The sequence below is a fragment of the Polypterus senegalus genome, chromosome 13 (assembly GCF_016835505.1).
Source record: "Polypterus senegalus isolate Bchr_013 chromosome 13, ASM1683550v1, whole genome shotgun sequence".
Lineage (NCBI taxonomy): Eukaryota > Metazoa > Chordata > Cladistia > Polypteriformes > Polypteridae > Polypterus > Polypterus senegalus.
Genome location: NC_053166.1, coordinates 132,355,010 through 132,372,295, shown reverse-complemented (window position 1 = coordinate 132,372,295; position 17,286 = coordinate 132,355,010). Strand labels below are relative to the sequence as shown.

General features: G+C 38.1%; 1 protein-coding gene across 2 annotated transcripts in view; it reads right to left on the bottom strand.

The window, feature by feature from the left end:
* Positions 1-17,286, bottom strand: part of LOC120542004 (protein tweety homolog 3-like) — a 289,028-nt gene that overhangs the window by 4,416 nt on the left and 267,326 nt on the right. Inside the window, exon 13 of one of the 2 annotated variants that reach the window (XM_039774077.1) lies at positions 16,562-16,637. The exons of the other annotated variant lie outside the window; for it this stretch is intronic. Within the exon in view, the coding sequence (XP_039630011.1) occupies positions 16,562-16,637 (76 nt within the window). The remainder of the gene's footprint in view (positions 1-16,561; positions 16,638-17,286) is intronic. 2 annotated transcript variants of the gene reach the window in all.

Genomic DNA, 17,286 nt, shown 5'->3' with positions numbered 1-17,286 from the left:
ATTTCAAAATATCAGTAGCTTTGTACCTTTTTCGTGATGACTTAAATACGGCCTGTCTGTTTATGGCACTATTTCTCGCAAGCTGTTGCATCTAAAAAAAAATTCTATAGCTATCCACTAGATGGCAGCACGATAGTAGATAACTGAGACATGGCAGCAAAGCTTACTGACAAAGTGGCTGCCTCTATAGTGGCCGTTTCCTAAAATACGCCTTCTCTTGTATGTTGTGTTTTGACAGGCTCAATGAGATATGATTTAACTCGTATCTCTATCACGATTGAGTAGTCCAAAGGGGTGATGCAAATTAATGGTGAGAAGCCAGGCTACAGTTGCATATGAAGTTCCAAAATCAACAAGCAGTATGAAAAATCCTAAACCTGTCTATCACCTTTTACCAAAATCTTAAGTGATTCTTCTTTGTTTTTTCAAAGTTAATCCAAAATCTTAAAACACCTGAGTAACTGTGCTGCTGTCGTTTAAAGTGATGATGTGATGACTTCAAGTGCATGTGACATCAAATGCCACCCCTAGGTGACTGGTACTGGGCGCCATTGCCATAAACAACATGGCCTCCACTGCAAAAAAATTAAAACTGTTAAAATAGTGATGGTCGAAAAACAAAATGGTGTCATGACTATTTTATACAAATAACGATCATTTTTAATAAAAGAAAAATTACAGAAATAAAGAAGAACAAGGCAACCTGAATACTGATAATCTGAAAACAAGTTCACAAGAATATCCCATGCAGAACTGACGCCTGATCCGAGTGTAGTTCAGGAAGCACTCACTGTTCATATGATCAAAAAATTCTCATATTAGTACTGGGGTGATGAAAAGGTAAAAAAAAACAAAAATAAGTCTAAAATATAAAACATGAACAAAAGTCTTAATTATTCTTTGGCATAATTTAACAAAAAGTTGAAATTCACGCTACAAAATGGTGAGATTATGTAAACAAATGGAAATAACTCAGCTTATATTCGGTCAAAAAAGGATACGAAGAATAAAACATGTGTGAAAATAAAATAGAAAAATGTCACAATGAAAACACAATGCCCTCAAATTTTAAATTGAACTCACTTACAATCAAAAGATAAGTGTCTATGTGTCTGTCTGTTTGTCTGTCCAGTTGATATGTCTCGATCATTCTAACAGATGGCACATTAGAAAGATTTTTAGCAATAAAATGCATTGCATTTGTCATTTCAACAGATGGCATCTCACAAATGTGTAGTATAGCATTTTATTACTACATGCTTTACAAAATACATTCCAATTGATGATGCACTGCAAACATTAACACTGAGGCCTACGTTGATTACTTAGATGTCAACCTGGTTTAGAAGAGTAGCACAGCTAGCATAAACCATAAAAAAACATCTCCACAAAACAGAAATGTCCAATATATTGTTAAGGAGATCATATAGCAACCACAATATATTGTCACGTCGTCACTCAGAAACAATGTGTCTCTGTGACATGACAGTGGCTTGAAAATTTTGATACAAAAATGACGGCATAAATAAATGGGGAAATCGTGTAAAGTCTTCACTGGTTCAATTTCTTTCAAAAGACTGTTACCAAAGATTACAGAAAAGAAGAAATGAAATTTTATAGTCTCAAACACACTGACTCAATGCCTGGTGATTTTCATCTTTTGTTAGCACAGAAACAAGCACTTTGTAAGCAGCGATGATTTGAAAGACATAATGAAGAGTTCTATGGTAATTGTAAAGGAATATTCTTAAAAAACAAGAGTAAAAAAGTAAATCATTCCACACAGACAGCAATATGTTCACCAGTTAGCAGAAAAAAAGCATTGCGACCTTTATTATATACAGTAACTGTTTTTCCTACTGGTCCACATATATTAAGCTGTGCATTTTTATTTTTTGAAATGTTTACTTCAATTTTGAATATTCAAATCATAACACACACCCCAAAATGTAAGCAATTCAGTTCTGCAAGTTAGAAATGGGCATTTAAACTGATATTGTGAGTGGCTGCAAAAGTAACAAATAATACAATTATTATACAATAAAAAAAATAACAATACACTTGCCAAGAAGAGTATATGGACATGCAATGAGTTAAGTACTATCTGTTAATGATGATGTGATGGCTGGCCTTGGTTAACTAAGCCTGAAATCTTTATCCAAAAACCAAAGAAGTTCAAAATCTGTGAGATAAACAACTGGGAAGATCCAAGCTGGCCGAGAGTTAAAGCTGAAGCACATGCACAAGGCAATGAATATTAAGACATAATAAACAATAAATCAATTTTATCTATATAGCACACTAAAATAACACAGTCATCGCTGATTGTATCATCTACCTCCCCAGCCTCTAACTGTCACTTAGTCAGTTTCTTTGTACGCAATTAAGGACCAAAAGTATCACATGGCCAAATCCTTAAGAACCTCACTGCTATTATTATTCTTGTACGAGGAGGACCCAAAAATAATGAGAATTTTTTTCTGGAGGCTGGAGGGGTGTCAATTCTGACGTTTGCCGCTATGTGCATGTACTAGACTGCCCACGAGTGATTGTGTGATACAGTGCTGAGAAAATGATCCGAATTGTGGCGATCAGGCGAGTGGCTTCAGCATCACAACAACACAGCATTGAGTGTGCGGCAGCTTCTCTGGAAAAACGGGATGACAACAGTTTCCCACTCCCCCCTACTCCCCGGACTTTGCATCCTGCGATTTTTTCTTATTTCCAAGAATGAAGAGGAACCTTAAAGGAAAGCATTTTCAGGATGTACAGGAGATCAAGAGGCAAATGACTGTTTGCAAGAGTTTCAGAACAGTATTGAACAATGGAAAAAGCAGTGGGACAAGTGTATTGCATCTCAGGGACAGTATTTTGAGGGTGATTAAATTTTGGAAATGTTCTGAAAAGTATACGATTTAAAAAAAAAAAAACGTAATTTTTGCGTCCCCCCTTGTATGTATTTCAGACCCACTAAATTAATATTTCTCTGAAATCCAGATAATTGCATCAGGTAATGCATAAAACTCCTTTCAAAATGTACAAATATTCCTCATTCTGTTACAGCAGAGAAAAGCAAAGTAATTTAGATTATGGAGAAGTGACATTGTGCCCTGTATTTGTGAATTAAACCTTTACTAGTAACTTCTGTTGGCATCACACTTTCAAACAATGCAGTAACAGTAAACTATCCACCAGTAGCTTAAGTACTATGTGGTTGAAGCTTGCCTGTCATCTGAGTCTCATCGCAAACTCACAAATCTAAAGTTAGAAGAATCGTTCCCATCCACCAAGTTTTCAAACACAATAGGCTGCTGTGTGTTTCTTAGGCCCCCATCACACAAAATTTTCAGTTGTAGTTTTTATTTCCTTTATGTTAGTCATAGGGAGCCACAGCATGTTCCCTTGGCCACCAGTTGCTTAATATGACATTCCCAGTGACTCAGTCATACCAGTCTTAAGTCAAAGAGGTTGGAGTGTGTGTGGGTGAGAGCTGAGAACTGGTGAGCACTCAAACAGAAGTAGAAAGCATAAAATGCCATCACAAGAAAAGAAGCAAAGTGGGTGTTTTGGACCATGAAAACAGAAGAAAGGCTTGTCTATCCGATGTTCATGTTTGTTGCAGTACCATGGAATCAAAAAAAAAAGGAAAACGTTAGGCAGAGACAGCGAATGAACTCACCTTATAAAGAAAGCATTTATATAGCCACCAGCATCGGCAGCACATCAACTGGATGTCAGAATGTGGCAAGTTCACCAAACTTTGTGAACTGAAAACTGTGCTAAGAAGCCATGAAGAAGTCATCTAATCCATTGCCCCCTGCTATTCCTGGCCATGTTATCTTAAATTCTTGTGGCAATGACATCTGGCAAGTGCAGTGACTAAATGTAACATGCTCTCTGACGCATAATCATGTAGTGTGCCACCAGCTACGGGGCAGGCATTGAGAAATGTGAGCAAGCAGAATTTTATTTATCAGTCTCTGTATAGAATCTTCACTGTGTTCTAGTGGCTAAGGTGCCAGGTTTTCAACTATGAACCTGGCAGGGCCTCCATTGCAGGTGAATGGAAAAGCCATGCTAAATCCATTAAGATACATAAATTACTTTAGATAAGCATCAATTAAAAGTGTTCAATATTCTTGAATGAGTTCAAAAATATTTCAGACAGTAATAAGCCATCATATTCAATATGGAAATCCTGGACAGCTAAAGGCCATGTCACATTAAGTGACTTTTCCAGTGATTTTTACTCATAGCCTTAATTTAAATAATCTTAGTGAATTGCAGGCAGTCGGTGGAGTGCTCCAGTGACGGGTAGTCATCTAGTCTGACACACGCAGTGACTCAGTCTAGTTAAGGTGTCCAGAATTTTTTGGACCAATCAGGGTATGGGGTTAGAGAAGCGTAGACTACATACAAAGCGAAAGCTTATCACGTGATTTCTCTCCAAAGTTGCAGGATGCGGTAATGCATAAAATCCGTCAAAAAATTGCGCCTGCGCGCCGAGTTCAAATTATCCTGTTGATGAGATACATTCAAAAAAGTGAACCAGCTGAAACCGGGGACAAAACAGGGACATGTTTCTGAGTGGGGACAGTTATCCGAAAACGGGGACGGATGGTCACCTTAGTTTAGTAGTCCGTGATGTGCCCTGACAAAATCAAACAGGTCTGAGTTTCACTTTAGTCGTAAGTGTGGGCTGTGTGTGCATGAGGTACAATGCTGATAATGCAGCGATGAGGAATACGGAATGCAGGTGTTTTGGACCTCACAAACAGTAGAGAGGCTCATCTTTCTGATGTTTTTATGTTTTACACACCCTGACAGAATGGAGAGCAGAGATTGCGTCTAGCACCACCTTTGTCAGACAGCACGATCGATATTGGCTGTCACAAAAAGGGGCGAGGACAACAGCATTGCAAAGTCGGCACGCAGTCACTAAAATCTGACATGCCCAGCGATTTTTAGCTGTGTAAATGACGTGGTCCAGCGACAAGATCTGCAACTACAGTCAGAAAACTGGACATACCCAATATTGTCTATCAGTCACATGATAAGACTTTGGATTAATTGGCCAACTACAAAAGCAAACTTTAAGAAATAGGAAAAATGTTTCTGCACAATGGACTGGAGTGCCACTTGGCCAGTAGAGAAGTTTTACTGTTGAGAGATCATTCTGTCCATTAGGTTCATTAAGTTAGCTAATAGTTAAGTTGTTACAATATCTGATTAGTGGTCAAGATTTCCACTCTAACTACACGACTCTGTAGATTTCAATGATTTTTATATGAAGAAATGCTTCCTGGTTTTGGTTTTAATACTCTTCCCCTAAATTTCTAACAAAGTCCTTAAATATGTGAATTGTTATTTCATCAAAAGAATTATGCTGGATCAACTTTATTAATGTGTGTGAGATATATGAAGACCCGATTTAGTTCTGCATACAGCCTTCTTAATTGAAGAATAAAGAAATTCAGTCCTCTCCCCTCATGGTGTACTCACACTAGGCATGCTTGCTCTGTGCCATGCCCAACCTCGATTGTCCTGCCCACCCCACCCCACTCCCCCGCTGGCCAGCACTCACGCTGTGCTTAACATTCTGGGCCCTGGCATGCTTTCGTCATGACCATGTGACTCTGTGTAAAGCCAAAACAAGACCCGAACATGGAGTGATAGCATGCATTTCAAAGTAATCTTACTTATTTTGTGTTTTTTTTGGTGGAGTTGTGTAGGGCACGATATCACTCTACTCACTTACAGATTTATTAAGTGTACAGCGCAGAGTTTTGATTTTTATAGAGACAAATGACTTTAAGGGAGGAATTTGCAGCTTTTTCTGCCAACTACAATTCACGTTCATCTGTAAGGTGAGGATAAAAACCTGCTTTAACTCAAACAGTATCTGACTTGTCACATCATTGACGTCATGTCTGTTTTCCGTGCTCGGGCACATTTAGTGATCACACTGTTCTCGAATCCTACTGAACCGTGACCCAGCACAACTCTTTCAAGTGGGCCAGGGGCAAGGTATGGTTGTCCCGGCATGGAACGATCACACTAGTGAAGAGAACTAGACCTTGGGGGTTTACATGTGGGCAAAGATGCTCGGGCATGGAATAAATTGGAGGTACACCCTTAGTCCCAGGATAGCTTCTAGAACCACTTTGTCTTCACACAGAATTCATCACCAGATGAGGTCGTAAAGTTTGTTCCCCGTTTTATTTTCAACCATTTTCACAATGTGGTATAACATTTTAATTTTCAATTGGCTCATCACAACATATTGTGAGAATGTTGGCATTTGCTCCTGAATCCTTATCAGATGTTGTGTTCTGCAGGTCATCATTACCCATCCTGTATCTGTATTATAATTAATGTTCCGTTTGCCTATGTGCATCACTTTGGCAGTATCAACTGTACATTCAACTCCATTTTCCAAATGTTTTTTCAACACTACACCTAATCTGCTTGTTCAGATGTAAAATAAATAAAAATAAGCGTTCAGTTGCCATTATTTTCTCAAGCCTGCATGTTTTTAAGCCAGCATGTGCATCTTCATCCAATCTCCTAATGTGGCAAACATTTCATGTGTAATAATAATCATAATCATAATAATAATGCAGTGCCCAGGAATTCAGAAGGCCCACATGCTGCCCGGAATTTCTTATTTTGCAGGCCAGGGTTGAGTGCTGGGGTGGGCAGAGTGGGGGAGCAGGGATGCTTGGAGGGGAAGTGTCAGACTTGCAAGGGGAAATGGCAGCAGCCAAGGGTTTGAAGGAGGGGCTGGGGGGATTGGGGTTACTGTGGGGGCACATCGGGTAGGCTCGGGTTAAGGGACTGTGTTTCCAGTACCTGTTACAGTAGATTAGTGGAAGTTGCTACCAATAGGTTCTTGCACTGTCCGAGGGCTTTAACTGCCAGCTGAGATGGCTGCTACTATCCATGGCAGCCAAATACAACTGTGTGGGTTGGCAGGAAAGACAAAAAAGAGAAAAAAATACAACACACAGTGCAAAGTCTATGTGACACAAGAAAATCACAGTGCAAGCCAGTCATCACGGCAAGTGTAGGTTTGTGGGCAAGTTCTGAGAGAGGGAAGGCAAGGGGTGTCACCTCTCAAGGGGTCACGGAAAGACAAGGAGAGGGGGAGAAAGAATCAAGAGCATGGAAAGAAATCAAACCCATTCAAGGAAGACAACTCATCATTCTTTAGCAGGCAGTTGCCCTATAACCTGAAAAACCCTATTTAGTTCTATTCTTAGAAATCTCAAAGAAAATATATAAGAAACAACACATAAACTACTACGAATGAATTATTCATCTATCCATTCTCAAAATATATATTTCCTGGCTGAGGTGGCAGGGAATAAGAATTTATGGCAGCCACAAGGGCACACTCTATTGCCTGGCACACTCCTGCACTCATTCACACTGGGGTTTGTCACTAGAAACTCAAGTGGGCAATGCTTGCTCAAATTTTGAAGCTCATAGGCTAATTTAATATGTTTAGCAGAAGATGAAAAGTAACTTACTCAATATTGAAATAATTGTAGTAACAATCACTTTGAACAGAAGCCTTAATTTCTAAAATGCCGTGTAAATCCTTATTCTGACTAGAGAAATCGAGTTATTGGCCTCTTGAGAAACCTAATTAACAGAAGTAGATTTCTGCTCGAATAACCTGATTATGTGGCCATGTAGACCCTTAACCTGCTTACTGTTAAGGATTTTGTTGTCTGCTCATGTCCACTGCATGTTTTTATTTTGCCACGTGGACAATCGCCCACAATATACATTTCCAGTGGCAAATGTTCAGGCGATTATTATTCCTTCTCCTGGCTGAAATAATCCATCTCAATATTTCAGAAATCGCTAAATTTATATTGATGAGCCAAACATACTGTGCTAAGCTCAGCAACACAATGTCGAGAGCAGTGGGATAACAAGTTAAAAGTAATGTGCGCTATGTAGTATGATTACTTTTTAAAGTAAAGAGTAACCTAACACAATAATTATATTATTAAAGTAAAAATACATGCGTTATTATTATTCCAACAGCAATGCACGTAAGTTCAAGTACCGGGTCCTTTGCAGAGGGACAGCACAAAAGAGTGTGCTAAGTGCAATCTGGAAACAGACACCTATAAATGAAGCATCAACTTGTCTAAACGTATTTATAAAACATGAGAATTATCACAGGCGTCATGATTATTTTCAGATTCACTTTCTCTGATGATAACGTTTAACTTATTTTCGTGCGGTTTAATGACGTTGGAGTATTTTACTGAAGGAAAATTCCAGAAGAATACTAACGCATGTAAATGCGGATTATTAAGGAAACAGAATTCTGCCTTAACCTTGCTATTCAACTTAACCCAATTACATGTGTGCATGTAAGCACACTGAATGAAAGGAGCACAGATTCCATAATTAGGTGAACCCTAGTCACATTAAAGGCCTTGACAGAACTAAAACTGTCCATTCAACTAAAGCAAAGCAAGTGAAGCTGATGGAACAGGGAGAAGGTCAGTACTGTTGAGCTCAGAATGTGAATTTCCCCTTGGGATTAATAAAGTATCCATCTATCTATCTATCTATCTATCATGCTCTTCACCATGATCCACTAAAGACCTAACACACCTTAGGATTGCGCCTTGCTGGACACAGAATTTAGTTTTTATAATAAATATATTGTGGCTCTTTGCCAATACTATACACATTTTAAGGGGCAACTAATAATGTGAAACTATGTAACAAACACAAAAATGCTGCTTTTGGCAGATATTGTGACCATTGCAACCACTGAAACTGTATCAATTTAAATATTTTACTAGTGCCCAGTTCTGTATGGTGTCATGCATTTAATAATGATGGGTCCATTAGAGTTTATAACAGCATGAAGTCAATCATTAAGATCAGGGCTGGGTTAACCATTAAGGAAAATAAGAATATGCTTTGGGCATCAAGGGAAGGGGGGCACCACAGAATGTTTCCATTGCTGGATTTACCATGGACCATATGGTGCAAAACTGCAAAGGATGCAGCTGAACCAGGTTCCACAAAAAAGGGGCTCCCACATTAAATAAAAAATTACATACATATATATCCTTATATATAATTTGATACTATCCATATGTATGGTGTTCGCGTTAATACCCCATATGTATGGTGTTCGTGTTAATACCCCGTATGTATGGTGTTCGCGTCAGTACCTTGACTCAATACAAGTTAGAACCATGCAATGGGACTCTGCCTCTGTAGTTAGAACATAACGTGGCGAACGCAGTATTGCATGATTGGCTAAGAATGTTCGAGTGCTTCAGTGACGCCGGTGGACGGCCGAGTATAGTAAGTCGGTGTTGGTTCGAGCAGATAACAGTAAGTTTGGTTGCTTTTTGGAAGATTGGTTTGGTGGGATATACTTTCCAAAACTAACATCATCGACTGACGTAAACCCTTCGACCGCTCCGGAACCATAAGTAATGTAGAACGTATCACCATTTGCTTGGTACGTCAAAATCTATCTTTGGGCAGTTCGGTTTTGGCATCCATCCTTCTGACATCTATTGGCAAACTGAGTAATGACGGCTGGGTATTAACAACAGTCACTGTTTAAATTTTAGCCAGTCTCAGATCTAAAATGACCACGCCAACATAATTATTACTCCGACTCTGATTAGAGTTGTAAAATACGGTTTGTTTTGAAAATTTGTTTGCTGGAAAAAATCAAATGAGGTGCGACCGAAGAGCTGAGTTCACGTCTCGCAGCCCTGTTTAAACAGGAAGCTCTTCGTTACATCGTTCAAAAAGGTCTATTTTAGGCACAAATCAGTGCCATGATAACAAAACCATTTCAAGGACTTAAAAAACAAATAATTATTTTCAGAGAAAGCATGGATTTCACAAACGTAGAATTTATAGCCCGATTCGATCGGGTTCCCAGTCACTAGTACAATAATAAAAATAATTATAAAATAGTAATAAGAGAGGTTGGGGGGCACCAAAATCCTTTAAGTGCTTAGGGCCTCTAAAGGTCTTAATCCAGCCCTGAATAAGACATAAACTAAATATTTGCCATGTAATTTATTTAAAGTCAGTCGTTGTTATTATAAGAAGAAGATGACTGAACAGATCTGTCTCTTTGACAGATAATGAAGGTGTTTTCACACTCATCGTCTGTTTGCTTTGTTCCAAATCAGTGGAGGATTAGTTACTTTGTTTCGATTTTCAGCTAATTTAGTTGCTTTTCACATTGCAAACTTTCAAGTGAACTAAACATATCAATGAACATCTCATGGGCATATCGTGGTCTTCTTTCAATGGGCAGAAATATTTTTTTTTACCATGGCTGGATATTTTCCATAGTTATTTGGTTTATTTACCAGACACAGCTCTATGAGCAAAATGACTGTTATCTAAGAAATGGTAGACTGCTTGAAAATTATGTGCTACCACGCATGGTAGGAAAAGGACATGTCAGAAATGGGCAAGAGTACAAAGGAAGGCAGGCTCTGATGAGAGTGTATACCGATGTGCTTCAGTTTTATACCGCAGACATGTCAGAAAAGTTTCATTTAACAGTATGAGGTTGCGTATTTACTCTCCAATAGCCACCATATGGACATAACCTTAATTTAATTCTTCTCAAATCACGTCTACTGTCTTAACTGTTGTAAATATTTGTTAACAATATCTACTTTGGAATGCTTGATTAACATTTACTGCATAGGTCAAAGTTAATATGTCCCCATATCCGCATCATGTGCAAAAAGCTACTGTATTGAGAGGGTCCCCAACATGTGCTCCATCACTTCTGTGGTTTAACATTCGGAGGTTTGATCATCAATCTCACAGGGGACTGCTATTAATTTCTCGCTACCTCTGTTAAGTTTTGAAACCACTCAATACAAACCGCATCATGCAGTAGCGCTTAAATCTAAGCACAGATGTGTCATCTTATTGAAAGAATTTAACAAAGTGTACCTGCAGTCTGCAATGCCCACAGAGGCACTTGCAATTCACTCACTCAAGGGCGCCATTTTTGACACACTCATTGCAAGCCGTTTGTCATGTTGACTTATAAAATGCATTGAATTTTTCATTCCTACAGATGCCGTATACCAGTGATACTATAACCTAATAAAGGAAGTTCTAAGCAGATAAAAACAATAGGAAATAAAAAGAAATGCTGATAGAGGACGTGATAACCCCATTGGAGTACACTGACTAATACAAAGAGGGATCCTGGAACATCAGCATGCCCTGTTTATGGCTTTTAAAGAAATTTGTTATTTATTTACACAAATGTATGCTTGCATATGCTCTCATTAAACTGAATTAATTCCAGAAGATCACCAGAATGTTTAATGAACTCAAATGTGTTGTGATTTTGCCCCTGGCTTGCATATAATTGATAATTCATTACTGATTTTGTTATTTTTTGTTATTATTTTTCATATTTTTATGTTATTTATGTTTTATTTGTAATTGTATACTGTCTCCTTAACTCTTCTGCCTGAGGAGTGACCTCATTGAATTTATCGAGGAATTTTTGTGCGAGTATTGCCATATCTTTACTTTTCCCAGTTTATTTCATCATTTTGTTTCTGTCATTGGAATCTTTTTATGGATTTGCATACTAAGTCTTTGTTGCCTTAGAAATTACTATTTGAGAACTCTTTTCTGCTTTTTTGAGCTCTGTTTTATTACTCCTTTTTGGTAAATAAACATACAGCATTCAATTTATAAAGAATTTGTTTTGTCTTTTAGGTCACAAGCCAAAGTTCTCCATGGTTTTTCCCTCTTGTGAGGCATTTTAGAACATTTACTGTAAGTTTATTTTTGAATTTTAATCCAGTTTCTCCAATTATGGATCTAATAAGGTCCAAGCCAACCGTTAGTAGTCAAGAGTTAGCTGAACTACAGTAGGTGATCTCTACTGGCCGGTGAAGGGTCTGGCCTGCCTATAGGGTGTGTTTGGAGGCCTCAAACCCCTTTTTAGCATGTCTGTGGCACTTAAATATAGCAAAACAAGATTAACATTCCATATATTATACTTTTTCATTTCTGCTATTTAAATTTTTCACCATTGAGTTTTACTGTCACAAAGATTACACCAAATTACATGGAACTTGGTGTGGGATTCTCAACAGAAGTGCCAATATTTGCGATACACCATCCATTGCAATGAAAAAAGCAACACATTTTATTATTACATGTATTACAAAATGAATTCCAACAAATGGCACACTACAGATATTAATGCTGCATGCAAATAGCAGAGTGTAACTGTTGGATGACTATAAATCAAGTAATATAAAATACGTAATGTGTATGTGTATATGTATGTCTGGACAGACAGACAGACAGACAGACAGACAGACAGACAGACAGACAGACAGACAGACAGATAGATAGATAGATAGATAGATAGATAGATAGATAGATAGCTAGATAGATAGATAGATAGATATATGTGTAAAGCACTATATCATAGATAGATAGATAGATAGATAGATAGATAGATAGATAGATAGATAGATAGATAAGGAGATATATAAACAGGATGATAGATAGATAGATAGATAGATAGATAGATAGATAGATAGATAGATAGATAGATAGATAACCAAACGTTTATAGCAGTGTATACTCCAATAAGATGATGTTACTTAAAGCAAAAGTTTTGTTTTGTTTTTTTTTAATACTGGGCTTGTATTTGCTATTATTGAGCCTGACATTAATTTCAGCAAATAATCTATCAATAAAAGGGTAATTGAACATTTTTGTTTTGTCAAGTATTTATAAATAATGGACCAGCATTGCCATCACAAATTAATATTAGCATAATGAATATCAATAAAATGTGACCTTAAAAACAGCATATAACTTAATAAGACATTAGTTAAATGCTTATTACTGCATTTGCCAAGAATGTATCAAAAGTGGACTGGCATGTTTTGTGATCAAGTAATACAATATTAACTATTAGACACCTATATCTATATTTGAAGGGTGTGTTAATTCATATTCAGAATGTCTTTCCATCAAAATGAATAACAGCAGTGTATAATCTATCAATAAGAAAACAACAAAATGTGTCTTCTGTGTGTCTTGCCATTACGAACAGCACGACAGTCGAACATCAAAATTAATATTAGCATGCAACAGAGTCATAAAATGGTGTCCAAATGATAATTCTCTGAATTGGCATGCCATTACTAATAATGTGACAGACAAATATCGACATTAACATCTGCACATATCAATAACGTGTTAACTAAATGCTACGTTCTGTGTTTAGTGAGCATCATAAAATAGCCGATACGTAAGGCCCTCAGGAAGAAGGCAGCTAAACTCTAAACTGGCAGAGATTACTAACAGTGCACCGGCTGAACCCTGAAATTGAAATCTATTAATTCAATGGTAACCAAACACTATTTTTTATATTGGTAGTGAGCCATCTGAGCATTGACATCAATACAAGCGTATAATCTAAATCAATAAACTGTTAAGTACACTTTAAGCTCTGTAGTTGATGAGCTAGATGAACACATAATTAATATCTCTCTGAAATCCATTAATCTAATGGTACCTAAACACTTCTGTATTTAATTTGTATTTATTAATAGCAAGCTAGGAGACAACTGAAATTAATTATACTAATGTATAATTCATCAGTAACAAGATAATTAAACACTTAGTTCTGCTTTTGGTGTGTATGAACTCATAGTTAGTCAGTCAAATGTTGAAATTATTAATAATGTGTAATCTGTTTAAATAACAATAGTTAAACACATTTTGTTTTTGCTTAATAAACTTATGCTTATTAATAAGCAGCCAGAAGAACTTTAATATTAATAAAAGTGTACAACTCATCAAGATGTAACAACAAAAAGAAAGGTAAGCATGAATAAGTAACATTGTCTAATCTCTTCAGAAGGCAGTAATTTAAAACTTCGGCTCGTATTTAGCACATACTGTATTTATTAACTGGAAGCCAACCTAACAATAACATAATTAACAGTTAAAAAGAACATCTGGTGCATATTTGCGAATAATGGGCCAGCAAGGCCTTCAAACTGATTTTAACTAGCGATTATGAATTTATTAATAGCGGGCCAGCTTTACCAGTTATATTACCAACAATGTACCATATCATTTATTACTAAAACTTAACAACTACTTGATTCTCAGTCATTGTCCAACCCGCTATATCCTACCTACAGGGTCACAGGGGTTTGCTGAAGCCAATCCCAGTCAGCACAGGTCGCAAGGCAGGAACAAACCCCGGACAGGGCGCCAGCCCAACGCAGGACACACACACACATACACACACACAAAGCACACACTAGGCACAATTTTTAGAATCGCCAATGCACCTAACCTGCATGTCTTTGGAGTGTGGGAGGAAACCGGAGCACCCTGAGGACATCCACTCAGACACGAGGACAACATGCAAACTCCACGCAGGGAAGTGAACCCAGGTCTCCTTACTGCAAGGCAGCAGCGCTATCACTGCGCCACTGTGCCGCCCCTGCTTGATTCAGTATTAATTAATATTGGGTAAGTATAGCCATTAAAATTAATAAAAGTGTGCAATTGTAATAAAGTTTTAACTGACCCCTAGTCCTCTATATGGCAGATATATATCTAGGTAGACAACAAATTAAATACGAATTTAACATTTACGATTACAATTTTAACTAGTTTGTTCTGAGTTTGTTAAGGGTTTATTCACAGTGGTCCAGTATGGGCTGTGAAATAAATAAGCATTTCTAATCTGTCAATAAACGTAACAGCCATGACAGCTACACTGGGCACAAGGCGCGAAGCAGGATGTCACACCACTCGTGAACACACTCAAGGCCACCACTTAACCAAACCTGAATGTCTGAGGGGATGTGCTGGGCAGGACCTCGTGTCACAAATGTGCACTATGGGAGCTTGTTGGAGGCTCTGCTCCTGAGGCAAACTGGGAGACACAGTTTCTAAACTCTCTTCCTCTTCCAGCCCTAGAGTGGAGGAGGACATCTCCAAAGAGCTGTGACGATACTTCTGGTCAGCTCAGGAAGCCCCACCATATGGGATGTGAGATGACTTGAGGTTGCCGTTCCTTCACCAGACCGCATATGATAGAGCTTGACTGCCCATAGAAGCAACTAAAACCCGATTGCTGAAAAGCTCTCCCATAGGTTTAATTTTGTTATTTCTTTCTTTAATTTTCTTTTGACTTAGTTAATTTTGCTGCTATTAAATGAGCATCTCCTTAGAAACCCAAATTTTTATCCTTTTTTCCACGCAGGAGAGGGGGGCACTGATTTTGTTGGGAACATTTGTCCCAGGCTCTGGGCATGTGGGGGGCCTAGTAAGGTCTGTGCACAAATTCAGCATTTTTGTAATGGCATCATTACGAATAATATCTAGAGACTGCTCCGGGATGACAGAGCATCCATCCATCCATCCCTCCATTTTCAAACTCGCTTATCCAGAGCAGAGTTCAGTGTAAAACGCCAGGACTGGCTATGTATTTTTTGAAAATTTATAGAAAACGTTTAACTCTAGAACACAATTTCACGTGGCAAATGCATATTGTATAGCATGTTTGTGAAAAAAATAACTTTGACTTCAAAAATACAAAGCTTATCCTTTAACCAATGTGTGTTTAACTTATTCCTATATCTAGGATGCAATGTCTACCTAAATTAATTACGAGGCATACAGTATTCATAAGGCGATGAGGACATATTAAGAGTGGACCTGTGTGACCCTCAAAATGAACATAAGATGCTATCATTTAGCTCTGCAGTTTAGACGTATTTGTTAATAGAATCAACATACCTTTAAAATAAAGTGAATATAAAATCACACAATCTGACCAGCTCATATTGTATTGAACTACACATAAGGACGGGATTTGCTACACAAGTGAATACTTTGGTGAATTGATTCTGTGTATGTGAAATTTTGGGGATTGGGTACAATGGCATCCCACTTACTGGTTTAAATGAAAACTGACATACTTTTCTAGTGTGAAGTGAATTTTTTCCTAAATTACTGAATTGAATATTTATCCAATCACCATCAGCCTTAACAAACACGTACCACGGAGATTTCTGGCATTTTCTTTCACTGAGGGGGTGTAGATTATAAACAGAATACCTCCAGGCTCTACACCTGGTGGGAAATTTGGCTAATTGATGTTCCTTTCCCCGGGGCGACCATGACCACCCCCCTCCCGTACACCCGACTGAAACTGACAGCAGAGGAGACACACAGACAGCCCAGGTTAAGAGGCAAAATGTTCTTAGAAACTAAGAAGCAAAGAAAGCGACGGACGTTCAGGGTTCAAAAACAAGAAACAGAAACAAAATAAAATAAATTAATTCAAATGAAAACAATGCCAATGAGCAGGTTATCATGCTTTGCTTTGTTTCCTTAGCTTCCACTCACTGAACAAGACAGACACAAAGAGTGAGAAAGACGTGACGAGTGCAAACAAATGGCTGTCAGATGAAACTTCAGAGTGCATTATGAAAATGAACAAACAGTGCACACTTACAGAAGGAGGCGGGGACTCCCTGCCAATCAGTGGGGTGTTCTCACACCGTGGGTTCTGAAAGTTTGCATTCTGGCTCCTGTGTCACAATATAGAAACGAAACACTCAGTTACTGCAATCCGCCGCGGGACTGCAAGCTACAAAAAATGCTGAAAATATCAAAGCTCCCAAACTTAGCTCCCTGGCAAGAAGCGGAGAGGTGCAGGATGAGGCTTTAAGACCAAGAGAAGCTGTTCTCAGGGACCTCTTTAGCATTGAGAGGGGCAGCAGCTTGGAAGAACCCAAGGGACAAGGACTATCCAGACATTCAGGGGCTAGTCGAGGAAGGTAAAATCCCATTTATTTCCAGTTACAGTCTTATTTGCTAAAGTATAGAACTGAGGTGACTCCATTACATAGATCTACATCTAGGACGATTCTTCTGAAGATCAAACAAACCAGTTGTGGTTCCCAAATCTGCTCCCTGTAGGCTGCAGTGATTTCTAGTCTTTCAGTCCTTTAAATACCCTTACTGAAAGGCACTATAAAATAACCGACTCATTACAGCCAAGCCCTAAATAAGACTGAAGCTCTTTAATAAAAATGCTTGACCAATGACATTTCTTGATTGTAGGTTTTTATGTGCATATCTCAGGGTTTAAAAAATTAAAGCAAAGATGGCCGTCTCTCCAAGATAGTGTCTAGTCTCCTCTGATCACCTGGGACTCCTTCTATCATCAAGTCTTCC